The sequence below is a fragment of the Acanthochromis polyacanthus genome, chromosome 2 (genome assembly GCF_021347895.1).
Source record: "Acanthochromis polyacanthus isolate Apoly-LR-REF ecotype Palm Island chromosome 2, KAUST_Apoly_ChrSc, whole genome shotgun sequence".
NCBI lineage: Eukaryota > Metazoa > Chordata > Actinopteri > Pomacentridae > Acanthochromis > Acanthochromis polyacanthus.
The window spans coordinates 39,824,483-39,847,576 of NC_067114.1; the positions used below are offsets into that span (position 1 = coordinate 39,824,483).

The 23,094-nt window shown below is 41.2% G+C and overlaps 1 protein-coding gene and 2 non-coding genes across 3 annotated transcripts; 2 read left to right on the top strand and 1 right to left on the bottom strand.

Annotated features, from left to right (window-relative positions):
• Positions 1–735: 735 nt before the first annotated feature.
• On the top strand, positions 736–817 carry trnas-gcu (transfer RNA serine (anticodon GCU)). Its single transcript has one exon. It is a non-coding gene; the product is annotated as a tRNA-Ser (tRNA).
• Positions 818–1,143: 326 nt separating this feature from the next.
• Positions 1,144–1,225, top strand: trnas-gcu (transfer RNA serine (anticodon GCU)). The gene has a single exon. It is a non-coding gene; the product is annotated as a tRNA-Ser (tRNA).
• Positions 1,226–9,857: 8,632 nt separating this feature from the next.
• LOC110953411 (alpha-2Db adrenergic receptor-like) lies at positions 9,858–21,833 on the bottom strand. Its single transcript, XM_022197395.2, has 2 exons — positions 20,349–21,833; positions 9,858–13,046 (listed from the first exon to the last, which is right to left on the bottom strand). Exons 1-2 carry the CDS (start codon positions 20,673–20,675, stop codon positions 11,910–11,912), a joined length of 1,464 nt encoding a protein of 487 aa, XP_022053087.2. The 5' UTR covers positions 20,676–21,833; the 3' UTR covers positions 9,858–11,909.
• Between the last annotated feature and the right edge of the window lie 1,261 nt (positions 21,834–23,094).

Sequence of the window (23,094 nt, forward strand, 5' to 3'; positions counted from 1 at the left end):
CTCATTAAGGTCATAGGGTGGTGCTGGAGTCTATCCCAGCTGACTTACAGTGAAGGCAGGGGACACCTGGACAGGTCAACAGTCTATGAGAAGGGTTACATATACAGACAAACAATCACACTCACATTTACACCTATGAACAATTTAGAATCAGTAGTTAACCTGAGCATGTTTTTGGACTGTGGAGAAAACCCATGCGTGCTCAGGCAAAACATGCAAACTCCATGCAGAAAGATCCCAGGCTGGGATGTGAACCAGGGATCTTCTAGCTGTGAGATGACATTGCTAACCACCAAGACACTGTGCAGCCAAACATTGTAGACTGAATTGAACCATTTTACATTGCATTCAGTTTTCTTGGCACCACACTTATTATTCCAGTTTCAGCTGAAGATGCAATGCATGCTTTTGCACCCCTGTAGAACTGGGTCTGTTTGTCTCCATTAGGGCATTATTTGTCTTGTTTTGAACCAAACAGATTTTACTCACCTTTACCTGCAGGTCTGGACTCTGCTACATTTTGAAATAAAACTGTGGTTCTTTCCTGTCACCAAGTGAATTTTGTGTGTTTACAATGCTGTTGAAAAGTTTGGGGTCACTTAGAAACGTCTATGTCTATGTATTGTTGGTAACGTGTTTTGAAGCACCAGTTTAATGCAGTTAATACTGTGCACTCTGCACTCATTTGTATTCGTTTCTGTTGTCTGGTGTGGGTGTCAATGGCTGATACAAGTGGACGAGGTGGCTGAGTGGTTAAGGCGATGGACTGCTAATCCATTGTGCTCTGCACGCGTGGGTTCGAATCCCATCCTCGTCGAGTTGAGAGTTTTCAGCAGGTCAGTGTTTAGCACCTGACTTTGGCACGGGAGATTCAAACCCTGGTCAGGCCACAATTGTTTAGGTTGGACCCTCAGGCAAGGTCCTTAGTGCTGCCCCACCTACCTACTTTGTGTTGTATCATACTGTTCAACAAATATAGATATTACTTTGATATTGGTTATATCTGCTCTCATATGTGTAGCAACATCCACGAGCTCTGTTTTCCGGGATTTGATCACTGTTATGTTGACATTGTCACTGAGCAGTAAATTGCTTTACCTGACCAATGGCATCTGTTTGTGTTGGTGGATTTTATAGACAACAGACGAGGTGGCCGAGTGGTTAAGGCGATGGACTGCTAATCCATTGTGCTCTGCACGCGTGGGTTCAAATCCCATCCTCGTCGACTTGAAAGTTTTCAGCAGGTCAGTGTTTAGCACCCATGATTTCGGTACAGGAGATTCAAACCCTGGTCGGGGCACAGTTGTCCAGGTAGGACCCTTAGGCAAGGTCCTTAGTGCTGCCCCACCTACCGACCTGATGTTGTATCTGCTTTCAGATGTACGTCAATTTGGATAAAAGCGTCTGCCAAGTGAAATTCTGAATTGTGTTTAGGTTTGGCTAAGGAACTTAGATGTTCTGTTTTTTATTTAGTTAGATTGAGAACTCTGTTATCCTTTGTTTGGTTTTATTAAGTTCTTTGAATTTAGCAACATCCACCAGCTTTGTTTGCCCTATGTATGTTTTTGATTCAAGAGATTTTGTCCCAGGAGACCAATAATAAATCTATGAAAATGATGTTCTTCAGTGATTCCATAGTGGAAAATTAAGAGCTGTAGGCATCATTGGAAACCTGAGACTGCAATGACATGCATGTTCTTTAGAAGTAAATGTAAAATTGTGTTCACAACTGTATGTTCTTATTCCTGAAGACAGCTCTGCACACTGTGGTCATCATGCTAACCCGCTTCATGAGGCCTTCACTGGAAATGATTTTCAATTAACATGGAAAACTTAACTAATTTGTGTTCATTAAACTTTTAAAAGGGCCAAAATTCACAGAAAATGTAAATTTTAAGTACCATCAAGACCTAAGAAGGAAAGAAATAACATCAAACTAAACTGAGGTACTGAACAACATACAGCAATATTCTTAACTCATGTATGATATAACCTCAAAAATACATCTCAGATTTCCAGCTGTGCAGCTTCACATCCTACAAACTGCCAAAAATTCAACTGAAAGATGGTTTAAACTTCAACATCATACTCAGTTACGCTTGTTTTTCGTCAGCTCGAACTGAAAAATAGAATTAAAACCTCACTGAGACAAAAAAAACCAAACAGGTATCTTCAAGTAATATCTGAGTGCTTCACAAGATTATTTGTTTTTGCTGTGAAAATATACGATTTTATCATATTACGACTTCCCTGAATTTCCTTTTTTTGCAGAGTAGTCAGATCTGCTGGACTTTATGTAATTTTGTAAAACAAAGTGTTCAGCAGTTGCTGGGACTCGCTGTACTTTCCTCTCTGTTTAAACATTTGCTGCATGTCTATTGTCCTGGACTCTCAGCGGCTTTCTCTCCACATCCAAAACACCAATTAATATTCTCTTTGCCCCTTGTGCTCCTCTGGTTTATGCACTTATGGGCTGTTGTTAAGGTGCACAGCATCAAGCCGCTCTCTCTCTGGGAAACATTTTCCTTCATCTGTTCGATTTTTTCCATCAGAGGTCCGAGGACAGACGGAGAGTCGGCGTTTGTGGACAAAACACGCTGCTGGTGGTTGATGCTTTCTTTGCTTTTGCACTGTGAAGCTCCACAGCTGCTTTCCCGCTGGATACTTATTTGTATGTGCACAAAGCAGCGTTGTTTGTCCTCCTGATGACAGCTTCATCTTTCATTTGAGCACGACGCAGAAAGCAAACATCCTGTTGCTTGTTTTGATGGATGATCTTATCATCAGAAGTCACAATGTCACAGTAACAGTAGCTATAATGTAGTTTAGTGATAGACAGATTGATAATTTTAATTAAACAATGATATTTAAGTTTTTGCAGCTACACGTTCAGACTCTCTGTTGTATGAAAACAACAGCTGCAGCATCACACAGCATGTGAACAGGATTTATCACTCTAATGAGAATACAAAGAGCTTAAAATCAATATATGCTGCATAAAGGTCAAGAGTCGCTGTCTGTAAGTGTGATCTGTGTAAATATAGTAAATTATCTACCACCAATATAAAGTTAGCTGCTATGATGGTCGAGTAGTTACAGCTTGGAGTTTGACTGATTATTGGATGAACTATTATTTAACTGATTCCCAAGAATATAAATGAATGTTACAATAGTTTATTTTGGTTCTGATGGCACAATCTCTGTATGTCTGTAATCACCACTTTGTGTTCTTGAGCAGCTACATCTGACTGGTGACACATCAGGAGTAACAACCAATCAACGCTCAAGGATAAATATTATAAAAATATACAAAAGCATTGCAACAAAGGTTTGCAGTTTTGACACTGCATTTATAGTGCAAATATCAAATGGTTCCAAGTATCAGTTATTGGCCTACTTGATTATCAATAATCAGTATCGATGTCGTCCTGACAAAGCACTTTATCCATCAATCCCTAATTAGAGTGTAAGTCACATGGCCTAAATTGACTGTAGCAGCTGGATTGTTGGTTTAGTTTCTGGCCAGTCACACCTTTTCTGTATGAGTGTCTCCACAACATAATTTAACTGCTACCAGTCCAACCAGGCCAGAAACACAGAGGAATTCTAACTGTTTTAAAGTCCAGGGATGAGCAATGAATCGACAATGCAATAAGAAAATTCTAAGTATCTAAACAGTTTAGTAATTGGTTTTACAAATTCTACCATTCTCCTTGTGTGAGTCACACTTTTGAAGGTATCTCACGTGGTAATGCTCTTTCACATGGTTTAAATAAATTAGAAAGGGGCTATTTAGCTGAAGATTGTCTTCAAAATATTGCATAGCAAATCAAATGGCAACATACACTGACTGGCCACTTTATTAGGTACGCCTTGATAGTTAAAGGTTGGATCCCTTTTTGCCTTCAGAACTGCCTTAACTCTTCGTGGTATACTTCCAACAAAGTGTTGGAAACATTCCTCAGAGATTTTGGTTCATATTGAAATGATAGTTGCTGCAGATTTGTTGGCTGCACATCCATGATACCTGTATCCCATTCCACCACATCCCAGAAGTGCAGATGGTCCACTGTGGTCATAAAGGGATGGACATGGTTGGCAACAATACTCAGGTAGGCTGTGGAGTTTAAATGACGCTCAATTGGTACTAATGAGCGCAAAATGTACCAAGAAAATATCCCCCACCATCTAAATGTCACAGGTGAAATGGAGACTCATCAGACCAGGCAATGCTTTGTCCAATCTTCTATTGTCCAGTTTTGGTGAGCCTTTGACAATTGTAGCCTCAGTTTCCTGTTCTTAGCTGACAGGAGTGCCACCCAGTGTGGTCTTTTGCTGCTGTAGTCCATCGTCTTCAATCTTGGACGTGCTGTGCATTCAGAAATGGTATTCTGTATTCATTGGTTGTAACCAGTGCTGCCTTTCTATTATCTCTAACTAATCTGCCCATTCTAAGCTGATCTCTCACATCAAAAAGGCATTTTCATCCACACAACTGCCACTCACTGGATATTTTCTCTTTTTTGAGCCATTCTCTGTAAACCCTAGAGATGGCTGAGTGTGAAAATCCCAGTAGATCAGCAGTTTGTGAAATACTCAAACGAGCCCTTCTGGCACCAACAACCATGTTCAAAGTCAGTTAAATCCCATTTCTTTTCCATTCTGATGCTCAGTTTGAACTTTAGCAAGTTGTCTTGACCATGTCTACATGCCCAAAAGCACTGAGTTGAGGCCATTTGATTGGCTGATTACCTCTTTGTGTAAACAAGCAATTGAGCAGGTGTACCTAATAAAGCGGCGGGTGAGTGTATGGCTGAATCCCAAACCGCCCCCTACACACTCCCCCTACACTACCGAGTGTCACTCCAAAAGAAGTCACACTCGCAGCTGTGGAGGGCACTTTAATTGAAGGGGGAGGGTATAAATACGATCGTCAGGAATGGGACACCCTGTCGCCTCACCGGAAAACGGAAGACATCATCGCCATGGTAACACAAAGACGCCTACTGTGCATGGCTGTAGTGCTGTGGCACAGGTTGCAGGCAATGATGTAGGGGCTACATTCTGCTTCAAATAATGTGAAGTCATCCCACATGTTTTCCAATCCTATTATCTGGCATTTCAAATCCAACAAATGAATGAATAAATGATTCTGTCAGTCGTGTTCAAATTTTAAGGTGTCAGGGGGTGCACAATTAAATCAAACATCAGCAGAGAAGAAGATTTGTTTCTTTTGTTTATCTTTTTTCACCACTCTTTTTGTGAAGTTCTGTCAGTGTGAAAAAGGCGTGGGAGAAATAAAGGACGCATGTGGAACTTACATCGATATGTTGTTTCCTCCTCCATTTCAACGTTTCACTTCCTGAAAAAGTTGTCGAGAGTGAGCATCGATGCAGACTCGCTATTTAAGGGCTGAACAGTCCACTCCCCCTCCGCACTACGGGGTTTGGGACGGCCCTTAATATGGAGGACCCTCCGCGGGAACGCGCAAACGGAGGGGTAGTGTGTAGGGATAGTGTGTCGGGAGCGGTTTGGGATTCAGCCTATGTCAGAAGAATTCCAATTAGTCCTCAAATTTCCTCAAATCTTAAAGATGATCATCATGAAACTGTTTTTCACTACAGGAACTTGCTGGCTGCTTAAGTTCGCCCTGAATCTCAGTGACTACATGGGTACATGGGATATTTTAATGAATTGCAGTGAAATGCAAGTATAAAGCAGCAAAAATTTTAAATATTCAAAAGTACAAGTAAATTTTCAGCCAATAGAGATCACTTTTCTTAAAACGCAAACAACTAATAGATGCTTTGCTGTGAGATTTCGTTCAGATAAGATAAAACTTTATTAATCATTAAGGAAATTCAACTTACTGGATAAATTGCAATAACTCTGGTGATTAAAATAGCTGCAAAACTGAAATGTTAAACTCGACAAAACTGTTGAACAAGGTAACTACAAGAAGAAACACCTCCTTTCAGTTTTCTTCAATTTTACTCCATCCAATCATTTTATTTGCTGAAGTGCAATGAGAACTGTAGCATCAGTCCCGCTTTTATAGATGTTTTTTTATGTTTAGTTACGTCATTAAGAGAAGAGATGAAGGATCACTTCAACTGACAATCCACCTTATTCACATCACATTGTATAAGAAGGTTCAAAATTAAACAATTGTTTAACAGAAATGAGCTGCAGAGCTTCTCCTATGCACTCTAACTATGCACATAAACTCTACATATATTTCAATTACTGCTCTTCTTTTTTTTATCATCTGAACAGTAAATTATTGTGGTTCTGGTGTGCAGCTGCTCACTGACGCCCACACAATTGCTGACAGCTTGGGATGAAATGTGTTGAGGATTTGTAGCTTCGGTGGGTCCAAGACCTCGTCTTCGTCGTTCCACCTGGCAGCAGGAGAGTCATTGTGTTTTTCATTGTGGACGGTGAGCCTCCAAACCAGCGAGCTGCCAGGTTTTACAACAATCTCCTGCATCCATTCAGAGGAGAAGAGGATGCCTGAGCTCTCTGGGCTGAAAATAGATTTATAGGAGCGAATACAACTAATGTCTGGAAAAGTGTTTTATGTTAATTGGATGTTCCAAGAAGTGTTAGAATAGTGAGAGTAAAAGAAATGCATGTTAAAGGACACTTCAGTTTAATATGGCTTGGATATTATTGGATGGTGATTACAGCAAAATAAAATAAAATATTATGAAATTTGCATTGTAATGTATTTGATAGCAGCCTTGTTCATCCTCTTGTTGTGGTGCAGGGTTGTGCTAATTTAAAAAAAAAAAAAAATTAAACAAACTACTGAGAAGCCAGAAAAGACAGTGCCTGATTTATCTACTGACAGAAATGAAGACATTTAATGGGACATTTTCAAAAATACTTTGCTTTAAAAATCATATTCAAGGTCATATTCATTAATGTTAAATTTAATTAAGTATGACCACTTTAACCTTTTCAACAGATTTTATGAAATAATGTCTCTAAAATCCTCATTCATCACTATCATTATTAAATGTACCAAAGGCATTAAACAAGGCACACTTAGAAAAATAAAAGCTGCAGTTTAATGGTTGGAAAAGTAAGAGAACTTTCTGTTGCACCATTGAATTATCCTTAGCTTGCGTAGGAATGCTAGCCACTTGCCGAGGATGCTAGTCATTAGCTTAGGAATGCTACTTACATGCCCAGTAAAGCAGATCATTAACCTAGGGATGCTAACCACTAGTCCCACTAGCTGCTAGCCTAGAAATGCTAACCACCGGGCTAGAGATGCTAGTCACAAGGCTAGCAATGTTTGCTACTGATCTATGAATGCAGGCCACTACCATAAGGGTGCGAGTGGCCAGTTCAGGTGTGTGAGTGGCTAGCCTAAAGATGCTAGTCACTCCCCTAGAAATGCCTGTTACTAAAGCAGGGATGCTAGTGACTAAGTATGCAGGTCATTGGACTACGGATGCAGGCCATGAGCCGAGGGATCTTAGTTGCTAGTCTAGACATGCAGGTCACTAGCTGAGGGAAGCCTTAGCACTAGCCTAGGAAAGCTAGTTATTAGGCTAGAAGACTATGAGTGACAATCACTGGGCAAGGGATGCTTGTCATTCACCTAGGGCATGCTAACCACTAGCCTGAGAAGGCTGTCACTAGCCTAGAAATGCTACCTGCTGGCCTAGAGATTGTAGTCACAAGGCGAGAAATGTTAGTTGCTGGTCAAGAGTGCAGGTCACTACCATAAGGAGGCTAGTGACTATACTAGATATGTGTGTGGCTAGCCTAAATGTGCTAGTCACTAGACTGGGGATGCAGGTCAACAGTCTAGGAATGCTAATGGACATCTTAGGGACACTAGTGGCACAGGAATGCAGGATACTAACATTAGAAACATTAGTCTAGAGTGTAAGAATGCCAGTGACTAGCCTAGGGATGCAGTCATGAGTTGAGGGGATCTTAGCTGCTAGTCTAGAGATGCTGGTCACTTGCTTACAAATGCAAGCCATTAGGCTAGGAGACTAGCAGTGACAATCACTTACTTTGGGATGCTCATATTTCACCTAGGGGTTCTAGGTGTTGGCCTTTGGGTCTTTGTGGCTAGCCTCGGGATGCTATTCATTAGGCTAGGAGACTAGAGAGATAATCACTGTCTAGGGATGCAGGCCACAGCTGAGAATGCCAGTGTTAGTCTTAGATCAAAGAAATGCTAGTTACTAGTCTGTAAGATGCAGGTCACAAGCCTAGGAGGACTAGTCACTAGCTTATGGATGCTAGTTATTAGTCTGGAGTGCTGCTGGCCAGATAAGGGGCACTAATGGTTCTTTAGATGTGTACATTTTCCGTTGAGATGATGAATCTTCAAGTAAACAATATGTAATCACAATGCTGAGAAGTCACACTTAGTTTTTGCATAATTAAATTGTTGCTATAGCTGCTATGGGACACGAGTGGCTAGAGATACTTGTGAGTAGCTGAGGAACACAGATCATTGACCTGGGGATGCCAATCCAACACTAAGTATGATACTGGCCCAAGCAGGTCCATATCCTTTGAGGTGTCAGGATGTGAATTACTGTACTGATGGATGGGCAGCCAGCTTGTCTCATAGAGTCATAAGGAAGAGTTTCTCTCACTCACGTCTGTCCATCCATCAGTAGATAAATCAATCACTGGCTTCTCTGTTTTCTCCCAAGTCTTATTTCTAGTATAACTTCTGCACCGTGCTTTGTATGATCATGTACTGCTCATTATTTTTATACACTCATTTTTTTTGTTTGTTTTTTTACCAGTATTATCCTATTTATAATAAATTACAGGTGAGGTACTACAGTACACAGATTTATAATTGTTGTCAGACTTGGTGTTGCCTGGCAACCACATTGATTTTTCTGGACTTTTAGCTCCTTCTGCCACCATCAACATTCGTGTCTGTACCTCGCTTCATTATCATCTTTGTCTGTTCCTGCATTAAAAGCAACTGGTGCCCTTTGACAGCACAAACTTTGCTGCGGTCTGCAGGAAGTGACTGATGAACTCAGTGATGATTGGTGCTCTGCGTCCAGTTATTTCCAGGTCAGGTCAGAGTTCAGGCTCTTTGCTGCTCCACAGAAACAGCAGAGACATGAGCGTTGAGTCATGCAGCCCACGGCAGCCCGCCCAGTTATTTCAGCCCGAGCCTTAGAGGATAATTATCTATCACTGTACGAGCCTGAGGTTGATTATAATTATTCAGAGGCTCGGGTATAGTTAGGCCCGGGCTTTTCTTCCCTCTGCCTTTCTCTTTTGTCCTCTCTCTTTCTGTTTGCAGCAGCTCAGCCCATCTGCTAGCTGCACATGAATTTTTCATGCCTTTGCCCCGAGCTGTGCAGTGTCCAACAGAACATTGTTGCTGCTAACTTTCACTCTGCTCTCTCTTCTCTAAGTCTCTACTCCAAGTTTAAACTTTATGTGCTGCCGGTGTTTAATTACTCTCGGGCACGGAAAACCTTTTAAAACACTTTGTGTGTTATTCTAAGCGCACTTGTTTTTTCTCAGTTCCTTACAGCCTTTTTTTGTTCTCTCTGCTTCAGTATAAACATTGCAGAATCAGTCCGCCTGCTACAGTGCACAGACATCTTGAGGCTCCATGGGGACGTAGTTCGCAGCCCTGCGGCCGTTTTCCTCTAATTAACATTCAAGTTCAGACACAAGCCGAGTTGTAATGTCGATGTGTTATTGCATCAAGGGGGCAGGAGTTTGAAACACCTGCCTCCACACCATCGATGTGTCATAATCACCATCCTCTGGTGTGTTTACACTGGAATTGGGAGTAATTATTTAATAAATTAGTGAGCAGCTGAATAATAAATCAATACGCCGCCTGTATGACAAGCCCTTTAATGTCGATATGACAGCACAGTGGAAAACAGGGTTAAAACTGCACATTTGTGTTTCATTCTGTGTCACACAAACACATACATTCCAGCCCTGTCCACCCAAAAATCACAATCCCACACAGCTAAACTGCAATTACACTTTAGGAAAAACGTGTTTTCTAAAATTTAACACATCTTAGTCATTTATTTCATTGCTTCACTGCCACCCATTTTTAACCAACCATATATTAGATGTGACTGTGGTTACCCAGAAAATGTAAAAGAAGCTTCATAGAGGTTGAGGAAGAGTTATAAACCATGATACTTACCCAAACCTAACCACATAAGATTGATTTATAAACATATCCAAGCTTCTACCATGTAGTTATGTTAAAATGTCAACCAAAGCGTGATGTTTTTCTGAATTTAACCACGTAAATTTGGTGCATAAATCTAAACAAAGAGTGAAGGAAAATAACTACAAGATGCACAAACCCCGGCCTCCTGGGTGCTATTGCTGACTTAGGCCTTGATTATATTCTGGTGTAGACACCACAGATTTAAAGTTGTTGAAATTTTACTTCTTTTCTGGTCTTAGTCAGCCTGCTTGGAAGACTCCGTTGCATGCATGCACAGCAGGTCACACCTACGTTTTCATGCATGTACACTACTGCAGACCATGTGCATTATTGCTCTTATAAGTGAAGTCACTCTACGCAGATTCTGGACTTCATTCAGATGCCTGTGGAGCAGTTCATTGACTCTTCCAGAAGCTGAATTATGTGGTGTGGACTCTTTCATACTTGTGCCCCCTTATGTCTTCATCCTGCTTCCCTTTCTGCCCCCTTCAAATTGGAAGCCTTTTTCTGCTAGCGTTAATACACTAGTATAATATGCCGATACTAGAAAAGTACTGTAATATTCTGCCATTTAAACTGATACTAGATCCCATTTTAACAGTACCAGTACTTTTTTGAACAGCAGTGTTTAGCTGAGAGCAGCGTTTCCGATGCTTAATGTCAATGTGTCACAGCAGGGCAGTGTGATTGTAGTTGTGGTGAGACATTCCTGCCACCATAAGGCAAACGCACAAAAAAATAAGGAATTGTCGCCTACATAGCTGAAAGTGAGGGTGAAACACCGCAAAGCCTGTCTGCAAAGGATGTTTTATCTATGCAGACTGTTGGAGTCGCAACGTCCAACTTAGTAAAGCCTCTCACCGACAGACATGCTGACTTTTACAAAGAATTCAAAGAGCGACAGGTTAGTGAATGTGAGAGATAACAAAAGTACATCATGTCCTCAAATATAAGTCAACTGTCTGTGAGATTCGTTTTGAAACAATTTTTTGTCACCATCCAAGTTTAAGGAGGTCATTTGCAAAGACCAGCGACAAATGTTTCATATGTTCTAATCTTTTAAGCCATCTTACCAATGTGGTAGTCCATTTCTATCATCATCTATATGCAAACACAGCTTTTGTACTTGCAATGCTAACTTTTCCATAGCTTGCAAACTGTTTTAAATCAGGTGTTCACAGTGTGCTGACACACTGTCAGCACCAGCTGTGCTGACCAACTGAATTCCTGCTAAAAGAGTTAAAGACTAAAATGTGCACTAAATTGCTGCTGCACTTACTTCTGCAAGGATTGAACCTTCACTAAGAACTGCTTTTGCGGAAGAGTTTCTCCAGTTCTGGTTGGACATAAAAATGTTTGAACACACTGTGGTACAACAATTTATCTGTTGTTACACAGCTTTTTCTCACATCCTTCACTGCCTTGCAATGACATTATAATTACTGCAAATCACTGCATATAATTGTAAAGTCCCATCTTCTGTCATCTATTATTCCATTACTTTATCTGATGTTTCAGATTTTGTCTGTGGTATCATCTAGGTATCGACTTATTCAGGCAAGGATGGTTGGTATTGTGATGACATTGCAGTCTTACATTTCAGGGAAAAAATCTGGTTCTTTTTAAAAATTGTAAATGAGAGTGCAGTTTAGTTGTGTGGAAATGTAATTTTTGGGTGACAGGGTCGTACATTTTCATCTTAAGTCCGTTTGTGAGTCTGGAATAAAATCTTCTTAAAGGCCCTCCTAAAGTCTCGGTTAAAAATCGTGTATATGATGGGGTTCAGGCAGCTGTTGCAGTATCCGATCCAGAAAAACAGGTTGAAGAGCGTGTCGGGGATGACACAGTTCTCCCTGCAGACAGCGTGGAGGCTGTAAGTGAAGAAAAATGGGAACCAGCAGAGCACAAAAACGCCCATCACCACAGCCAGAACAAATGTGAAGCGCTTCTCCCTCATTTGTGCCACTTTGTTTTTGGAAAGAGACATCTGCCGGCTGCGGAGCGGCACCGGCGAGGGGAGGAGATAGTGGTTGGAGCAGTGTTCAGAGGAGGCCCAGGATATGGAGGCGCAGGACGGAGGAGGAGGAGGTGGTTTCAACCTGTTTGCTGCTCCCTCGGCCTTCCCCTCCTCTGTTTTCACTCTAATGGCGGCTCTCCTGGGGAAGCGCAGAGACGAGGAAAACGAGGAGGATGTTTTCACGTCTGCCTCACAGCTCTTCTCCTCTAAGTCGATGTCGTCCAGCTCATCTCTCCGTTGGCCGCTGCTGTTGCTGTCCACGTTGGAGGAGCTGTGTCGGTTCGCAGGCCGTGGACTGTCCAACTCGTACTGGGCTCCTTTTAACTGGCAAGTCCTGGCGGCGCCCACAAAGCAGGTCTCGGACTGTGACGGCTGCCGCTCCATCACGTTCTTCGCCACGAACACGGTGGAGGCTCGCTGTTTGGCGACGCGGTAGATCTTACAGTAAACGAGTATCATGATGACTCCTGGTGCAAAGAAGGACACGAGGCAGGAGGAGAGGATGTACCACGTCTGGTTCATGAGGAGACACTCCTGCATCGGAGCGTCGCTCTCGTCCTCCAACTCCACGTCCTTCTCCTTCTGGGTCATGAGGAGCGGCGGGGACGAGATGACGATAGAAATGAGCCACACAATGCTGATCATCGCTTTAATCCGCTTGGGTGTCCGTTTGCGGTTGTAGCTGACGGCTTTAGTGACGGACCAGTAGCGGTCGAGGCTGATAGCACAGAGGTGGACAATGGAGGAAGTGCAAAACAGGACGTCCAGAGCCAGGTAGAAGGAGCACCAGGTGGAACCAAAGTACCAGTAGCCCATGACCTGGAAAAAGCAATTAAGATATGTTAATTAGTCGTTTAAAGAAGTCAGCTTCAGTCACGCAGAGAGGCCTTGATGCAGGATAATTTCGCCTCAAAATAACAATTCACTCAATATCTCACTGCTGGCTGCTGCTGTATTTACTTTGGAGGAAACACTCGCAGTCAGTTTGCTAGTTTCACACCAGACACCTCAAAAATTATGTACAGTCTTTTCACAGCTGCAAGAAACTGTAAAATATCCATCAAATTCCTGCATAGCTTGTGCTTCCAAACAGACTCCCCTGCAGGGATAAAACGTCTGTCTGAAGAGGTAAAGATATACCGCTTCATCGTCTGTATTTTTCTGTCTGGCAGACGATAAAGAAGTAAATATTGCATTACAGCACAGTTTGGTTACAAAAACACCTGTATTATGCAGCTTTAGCGTTTCTGAGGAGCTTTACTCGCAGTTTATGACTTTAATGGGGTGAAATGAGGCTGAAGTTCAGAGAAAGGATGAGATGGATCTGTCGTCTTCAGTGTAGTCAACAGATGTATGAATCTTTTAACCAAGAATGACAAATATTCTTCATTTACAGCTCCTCAAATGTGAAGATTTACCGTGACTGTAACTGGATATCTCTTGTTTGCTCCAAGGATAACATATCTGATCCACCACTTTGACAGGACTACTGTATGGGCTTTTATGAAACAAAAAGGCAAAGTCCGCCTCTTCCGTAGATCCCAATGGATTTTTTGCCGAAAAAGTCAAATCAAGGTTCTTACCCTGATAGTTAGAGGCTTAACCTTCACAGGACAGCACTATTAGAGTCTTTGGGTGAGCATATTAGAAAATAAGAAGTTTATGCAACAACTACAAGGGGAATCAAAAGTGTTTATATCTCCAAAACAGCAAATTTGAAAGCATACTGAAGAACAGACTGTCTTATTCTCTTTTGGAAGGTCATTCAATATCACAATGTGCCTCAAACGCTTGTCTAACAAAGTAAAGAAATACAGAGCTACAGCGAATTTCTGATTGTTGGATGCTGAAAATTACCAGAGACGCCTTGGACACAGGTCGCTCCCACTATCAGCAGAAACACAAGGTTTTCCAAAGCTGTTCAAGCCTCCAACAGGCAGTTCAATGAGGCCGTGATGACTTTCTACATTAAAAAGTAATCTGTTTTTCAAAAAGAATATAAACTCAGTATTTGGGAAGGTAAACTTAGACGTGAGAAAAACCATCAACTGACTGATATATTCAGCAGTACATTGATGCAATTATAGTGGGTCTGCATTTCCTTTGGTTTTTCTCTCCAGTCTCATATTATCGCTCATTATAATTTCAACCAGTCACTCGACCGGAAAACAAGGAAAGCAAACAGCAGTGATAAAAGCAGTTAAGGAATAAGATGATAAGCAAACCAGACAAAATGACCAGGATGACCCAAAGTACAGACTGATTGTGCTTTGAGGGAAAAAAAGAGTCAATAAGAAACTTTCCAACAAAGAAACACTGAGAAGCCAAAAGTTCATTTTAAAGGAAAGAAAAGAACTATGTGAGAACGTCTCACCATTTTAATGCAGACCAGCGAGTCCCGTCACTGCTAGATCAAAATTAATTTGAAGTTGTCAAGTCAACAGCAAAGGAAACAAACAACTTCTGTGATGCTTAATTGTCCTCCAAAAGTGCACTTCTGTGTAAGTCAAGCCAGGATCAATTAGGGTGCGTACCTATTTATCAGTGGCAAAATCTAACAGCCCAAATTTTGCGTTTTGGATCACGTGTTAGATGACTTAAATTAGCAGTATCAGCACATGGCGAATGCCTAGCATGCTTAGGTTATATTTAAAATCAATCAATTATTGATTGACTGTGCTGCTGTATTGGACAAATTTTTTAACTTTGCAACATCTATGTTGACAGCGGAAGTAAATAAAGGATCAGGCTTAAGTTTGTGGCAATATTGATCAGTGTAAAAATGTTTTGATCGGCTGCGATCCCAATCTTAGGATCAGTGTAGGAATTATTTCCTAATAATGAGGTTGCTTGAACGTCAACATCACCCCCACCAAAGAGAAGACTGACATAGATGAGGTGTTTGCTTTTAAATGTTTTTTATGTGTTTCAAGTTTGTTCTGCAAATGATTGTAGGTCCAAATAAAAACTAAATTTGTTGCAAGTGGACTTTTGGAAAATGAAGTGTTTTTTGCTTTTTGCTACTAGGGGTCCACTACATTGCACAGCTTTTACTTTCAAATGCATATGTAGTAGCAATTATTGACCAATTTTTGAGAAAATTGGCAAGAGAAACTGCAGATGAATGTTTCTGATCCACAACCATTATGCAAATATTAGGAGCTGAAGTTGCTTCAGTATAGAAACAGCAGAAGAAGGTGCAGAAGAAGACGAGGTGAGGAGATGATATCATTCAAAGACCTCCTGTTGAGACCGAAGAGGGAAAAAATGTAGATGAAACTGGCAGTTTATGTTTTCTTCATGTACTAATGTCCAGATGAGCTGATATTACAACTATTTGTCATCTCCGGTGAAGCAGAAGCATCATGTCTGTTATCATGTATTATTCATTATTTATCTGTTTCCATTGCATGCTTCATTCTTTTTTTCCAATTCTCAGCATTTCCCCTCGGAGTGTTTTATGGGCAGATTGAAAATGCGCATAAAAGCTGTAAATGGAAATGCTCTTATTGATCCACAATCCCAGATAAATACAGGTTTCCAACAACAGAACCTCATGCATAACGCAAAGCCCATTAACACCTGATTTCATCACGCAATTTTTATCTGGGTACAAGATTTAGATGCAACATCTTCTTTTGCACCTCGTACTAAACACCTTCACTTGATTCTGACTGTAGTATGATAAAGTTTTTAATTTAGTATTTATTCAGAAGAAGTGCATTTTAAAATTTGGGAGGGCTCATCTGCAGACTGTTGAGACATCACGAAAAGGGAATGTTAGATTTTCAACTAGTTGGATGGATTTTTAGTCAGTTGGTCCACAACTTTGGTCCAGACAGAAATATTTCCACAGATATTTGATTGATTACAGTGAAATTTTCTACAGACGTTTGTGGCTCACTCAAGATGAAGAACTTTGGCCCATTGACTTTCCCTCTGGTGCCACCAAATGGTTGATAGATTTGGTTTTTGGGTTAAATGTCCCCACAACCATTCTATATGAAATGTAGCACAGACATTTATGTTATCTGTGAACTGTGGTTGTTCTCGTTGTCTTACACCAACATAATCTCAAATTTAAAATTGAAACAACCAAGCTTCTGAAGATCTGCATTTATGCACAAAGAATGAAAATTTGAGGAAATGTTATTCAGGTTGACAGGCTCATACAGATCTTTTGGCTACATCTGTTGTTTCAGATTGTCCACAGTTTGTTCTTCAATCAGGTCACCAAATGGGAAATGCCAGAAAAACTACAAATGCTTATATTGATTAATGTGTTTTAACAGCTATCCTCTTGCACTGATATGAATAAGTGCATGTAAAGTCCTTTAAGTGGTGGGGTTGTCACTGTGGTTCCTTTTTGATGGGGCGAAATTCACCAAGAAGAAACTTGATGTAGATGCGAAAGCATCTTTTTTAACCCAAACCATATTTGACAACAATACTTAAAAAAAAACAACTCTGAGTCATCTATAATTGAAAATGACCATCCTACACACAACACAAAGTTTGATGTATTAACTTTGAGTGTTCTATCTCCCATAGTTCATGTTTTGTCCTTTCTACAGGTGTCTCTGGATCTGGAGGTACACGTCTCTGATTATGGGTTGTTTGTCCTTTTGTTTTCTTTTCTTTCTGCTATCCTGTTCATCATCAGGTGGCCACAGCAAATATCCAATGAAGCGCTCAGAGCCTGCACAAACCAGCCCAGAGCCTCCTGCCTGGCTGCACAACGTCGCATCCACTGGTTCGGCCATGTTCTCCATCTTCCCCCTGATCACCCGACAAGAGCCATTCTGAAGTTTGACCCAAAGGTCGCAGGCTGGAGACGACCACGAGGCAAGTCCTGCACTCGATGGCTCGACATCATTGCGGACGACCTCTGACAACACGGAGTTACCATGAAGGATGCAGATCTGCTGGCACAAGACCGCCTGTACTGGAAAAACCTGGTTCATCTGGTCGGCTCTACGCAACGGGACGGGACACCAGCCCCAACGCAGGAGCAAGACTGACTGACTGATCCTGTTCTCTCTGAACCTAACTGGTCGAGGCAGATGGCTGCTCTCTCTGAGCCTGGTGCTGCCAGAGGTTTCTTCCTGTTAAAGGGGAGTTTTTCCTTCCAAGTGTTGCTCAAAGGGAATCCAAAGGAATCTTGAGACTTGTTTGGTTTCTCTGTATAATTTTATAAGGTCTTTACCTTACAATATGAAGTGCCTTGAGATGACAAATGTAGAGAATTGGAGTTTTACAAATAAAACTGAATTAAACTGAACTGACTGGGTCACGCTGACTTTGATCTCTTCACTTCTGCTGTCAAGGTGGATATTTAGGTAAAGACTCAAGTGCAGGCAAAAAGGAACAAAAAGAGGAGGGTAGCAAACAAGATGAGCTGGAACAAGACAAGGAAATGAAGGAACTCTATAGACAGGTAACTAATGGGGAGGTACCACATAGATAAAACTAATCAGGGCCATCAAAATAGAAGGGAAAAGGAGACAAAGGCAGGAAGTAAAAACACAAGAGACACACAAGAACAGGGATCGTTACATATTAAAACAGGAAATAAACTGAGTAAAACCCAAGAGGATGACATCTCTTGTTGAGATTCAGGGAAACAAGAAGCATTTACAAACTAGAAAAGCACTCGGAGAGCGCATACCTCCGCCATGCCGTTTGTCTGTCTGTCTGTCCGTCTGTGTGTGTGTGTGTGTGTGTGTGTGTGTGTGTGTGTGTGTGTGTGTGTGTGTCTGTTTGTCTGTTTGTCTGTTAACAGCATAACTCAAAAAGTCATGGACGGATTTTCACCAAATTTTTACAGGATGTCCGGAAGTACAAAAGTAACAATCGATTAGATTTTGGAGGTGATCCAAAATCTAATTTTTTGAAGGTCTCTGTCCAATTGAGTGATGGCCTGGCGGCCATCTCTCAATTGTCCTTCGACCTTCAAAAAATCCTGGATCCAGACGGTGATCCAGATCACCTCCAAAATCTAATCGATTGTTACTTTTGCTCTTCCGGACATCCTGTAAAAAATTTGGTGAAAATCCGTCCATGACTTTTTGAGTTATGCTGTTAACAGACAAACAGACACACACACACACACACACACACACACACACACACACACACACACACACACACACACACACACACACACACACACACACACACACACACACACCCACACAGACGGACAGACAGACAAACAAACCGGTGATTACATAACCTCCTGGCGGAGGTAAAATCGTAGCTCTATGCAGCTTTCCAAGAAACCTGACTTTTACATGGATCATTTTGAAATCCCAACTCGTTTGTGTTAAAACCACTAAAAAAATCCTCTGTGTATCAAAGTTACATATTTAGATTTTTTTTCCTTTAAAATATCCCCATTGTACCTTAAAATGGATTATGTAACTCTACACTGATACTTGCAAGAGTATAGTTGTAATGATCCCGCCATCAGTTTCTGCAGTCCAAGCACACCAGCTCACTTACGACTCTGCTCAAACACTGAAAAACTACTCGACACTACACAATGGCAAGCCAAGTACTGGATGATTTCAGCCATACATGTTGAGAAGCATAATAATACAGAAAGTCCAACCCCGTAAGCTGACAGGATTACTTCTTTAGATTCGCTACGTATGAAACTTCAGAAGTCTGAACTTGTGTTTTTGAGACTGTCATCAGTACGCTGCAGTTTAAAGGTGAAAATATTCATGCATGGTGTTGACTATTTCACTCATGTGTCTTCCAGCTTATAAGGCCACATGGACAAGTTAACAAGATCAAAAACTAGATTTTTACCAGTATGGGTCTTTAAATGTTCGCTTTAGTTGGACTTAAAATTAAAAACACAAAGTATAATTTTGCTAAGTGCTTTAGGGATTTTTGCAGCGTGACTAATAGAGCCGCAAAAGTCCCAATCATTGGAAATAGGCCACAGTGAAATAAACCAAAATGATCCTTTAAGTCTTTAATTCCTATCTTGAGGCGTTCAATGATTCACAATGCCAAGTGTAAAATGAAAATGGCTGAATGTAATAAACTTTAGCTTTATTGGATATATCAATGAAATAGAGGAGGATTAACAATGGTTAAAATAAGGAGCACTGACATATAATATTTTAGCTAGATCAGCTTACTCACAATATTCAACACAATTGACTTTCCATGTGTTCCTGGCTAATGAAACAATAGCATTGCAATGCCACAAGACAATCAATAGGTATAGGTACATTTTCTAATAGAATATTGATTAATGTCATCAAATGCATGAAAACACAATGTTTGGGTTTTGCCAATCAGTCTGAGCTTCGATCTCAGTGGAGCTTCACTCTGATCTGCCTCAGAGTTTCATTTGCTTTATTTATTTAATGTGTTCATAAAGTGAGATCATTCCTATCATCTTATGTTTGTGTATTTTTCATTATTGTCTTATTGTCTTCTACCCTGCATTTCTGTACGCCTTGCTATATAGGATAAAGCAGTTCATTTCAAATCAAAATGTTTACTGGTTTTTATTGGGGAACGCTAATTAAATAATCAATAAATCATTGATATCTACTTAAATTAAGCATGGTTTTATTCTAGATTTATTAGCTATACTGCCCAGATCTATGTTTATGTGTAATAATTTACTTAAAACAGTTTTGTCAGAACAGCACAACAAGTTACCACACATCATGAATGCTACACGTTCAACCTTCGTCATTTACTAATATGATCCAGTAGCGTCATGTCCACTTATTGTGAATGGCGCCATATTGAATGACGTCAGAGCATCTGCTTCAATTTGACAGCATAAAACTCTGAGTTTGAGAGCGAAATGATATGCAGCCATAGTGGTGACCATAGTTGACTGAGCAAGGCTAAAATATTCATCATTTGGTAGACTGAGTACAGCATTATTTCACACAGACGGTTAAAAGAGTCTTTGAGGAACTTTTACCAACATCTTCAGTTAATTAACCTTTAGAGGAACCAAGCTGAATGTATTCATCTGCATTTACTCCCATGTTAGCATGTGCCTTCCTTGAAAAGCTAAGTTACAGCTGTAGATTTCACGTGAAAACCATCTGTTCTTGAGAACAAACATCTGACAAACCTCACCTCATTGGCCAGAGAGAAGGGGATGACCAGCGTCGCCACCAGAATGTCCGCTGAGGCCAGAGACACCAGGAAGAGGTTCTGAGGCGCCCTGAGGGCTCGGCTGGTGAACACTGCCACCACCACCAGAACGTTGCCCACCACGGTACCCAGGATGATGACGGTGACCACCACCACGATGAGCACGGACGCCACCTGCGAGTGAGGAGGTAGAGGAGGAGATCTGGACGAGGAAGGGGACGCCTGGCTGACATTCTCCAAAGAAGAGTTTGGCAGCAAAGTGGCCGGCATCGTGGCCATTACAGGCGTGAATACATCCGATAAGTCCATCCTGGTTAAACGGTTACGATCCACATTTTTCAAAACTCCTGTGCATTTGGCGCACTAAGAGGCAACCAGTGAGGAAATAAAGTGCAAAAATGGCAAAGGGAATGAGGGAAAAAAAGGGAAAAAAGCAACCAGCTTCCAAATATTAGATTTTTTAAAGCAAACAGAACAAAAATTACACATGCATATCTCCAGTCCTCTCAGCTACAGTAAACACTTCATAACATTACACCTCCAAAACACACTCCTCAATGTGCCACACCACATCTTGCCTCCGCATGAGGGATTTGTATGATTTAGGGTAGGATTTTTTAAAAGTCACACCTTAAAATATCCACTCACAAGCACATCGGAACCCACAGGTTGACATACTGTGTAAAAGCTACGAGACTGGCCTACTTACTCCAATGAGATGCAACAACAAGAAAAAAGAAAAGCATACGGCTACAAGATCTAGTTGGAGCAAGGACAGAAACCCCGTTCGGGATGCACGGCACCCTCATACTGCTGCACTGAGAAAAAGATCAATGTGGCAGGAGGGAAAGAAACAAGAAAAGTGGATAGGAGATGAGAAAATGGGAAGAAGAGATTTAACAAAAATGAGAAGGTAATTCAAAAATAAAGAAGGAAAAAAACAAAGATGCAGGAGAAAGAAAAGCAGAGCTCCCGACTTTCATGCGAGTTGCTGCCGAGCTGAGTGACGCTGCTGCTGCCGCTCGCTGTTCGCTGACTCTCTACCGCTGGAAGAGAGAAGAGGAGGAGGAGGAAGAGGAGGAGGAGGAGAGATGAAAGGAAAGAGTAAGAGATGCGTGGAGAGGAGAGAGAGATCTTTGTAGGAGAGGATGACAAGTGGGATTGGAGAGTATAGATAAAGGTCAGGAAATGAGGAAGGAGAAAGAAAAGGAGGAAGGTTTTACATAGAAGAAGGAGAAAGAAATGGAATGAGAGGAGGAGAAAAGGAAGGCAGGAAGGAGAGACGAGAGGAAAATGAAGACAATAAGATGAAAGGAGATGAGAGGAGATATGAAAGACGAGAGAAGAGATGATTAGAAGAAAAGAGATGAGAAAAAGAAAGAAATCGAGGAGAGGGTGAGGGGAAAAGATGGAAGGAAAGGGGAGGTAAGGTAAAGATAAAAGAAAGGAGATGAGGAAAAGGAGACAGATGAGGATGAAAAAGAAGACAGGAGATATGTGGACAGAAAAGAAGAGGAATAAAAAGAAAGGAAGGGTCAAGAGTGAGGGAGGAAGGGGAGAAGATCACGGACAGAAGAGAGATTAAAAAAGAGAGAAGATTTGCAGGGGGAAAAGAAAAGAGACATACAGGTGAGGAAAGAAAGGAAAAAGAAGACAGGAGATACATGGACAGAGGAGTAAAAAAAAGAAAGATACGAGGAAAGAGAGAAAAGCCAAAGAGACGAAAGAATGGGCAGAAAGTAAGAGGAGACAGAACGAAGGAAAAGACGAATAAGGAGAAGACAGAGGAGAAATGAAAAGGACTGAAATAAGGAGAGGAAAAAGGAAAAAATGGGAAGAGAAAGGAGATGGGGAAAAGGACAGAGGACAGGAGGAGGATAAAGAAGAAGGAGAAGAGGAATGAAAGATAGGAGAGGAAATAAAAGAGAAAGGAAGGATCGAGAGGAAGGAGGAGAAGATCAAGGACAGAGGAGAGATGACGAAAAAGAGGAGATTAGCAGAAGTGAGGGGAGACAGAAAAGACAAAAGGAGATGAAGAGGATAAATGTGAAGAAGAAAAAGAGTGACAAGATTTGAAGGAGGTGAACAAGAAAAGAATAACATATGAGGAAAGAATGAAGAAAAGAGGGAAGGAAAGTTAAAGACAAAGATGAGGAAAGTGGGAAGGATGAAAGAAGAGATTCAGAGGGGAGGATGGAAAAGAAAAAGAAGAGAGGGGAGGAAACAAAGACGGAGGGTAGGGGAGGAAGGAAAGGAGATAATGCAGAGTAAATGAAGAAAAGGGCAAATGAGAAGATCGATGTTAGAGGAGAGACGAGGAAATGAAAAAGAAAGAATATTTATAGGGGCGAGGAGAAGAGAGAGATACGAAAGGAGATGAGGGAAGACAAACAAAAGGACAGAAAAGAGAGAAGCAATGAGAAGGAGACAAATGAGAAGAAAAGGATAAAGGAGATAAAATGGGTGAGTCAAGGAGAGGAGGAGAAAAGATGAAAGAAAGAGCAAAGGAAGGATGACGAAAAACAAGATGAGGTACGTGGACGGAGGAGAGGAAAGAAAAAGAGAGTGGAGAAGGAAGGAGGAAGAGAAGATCAAAGACAGAGGACAGATTGCAAGAAAAAATAAGATTTACAAGGATGACGAGAGGACAGAAATAAGAAGAGATGAGAGGAGATGAGAGAATGAAATAAAGAAAAATGAGAGAAGAGGAAGATAGAGAGAGGACAGA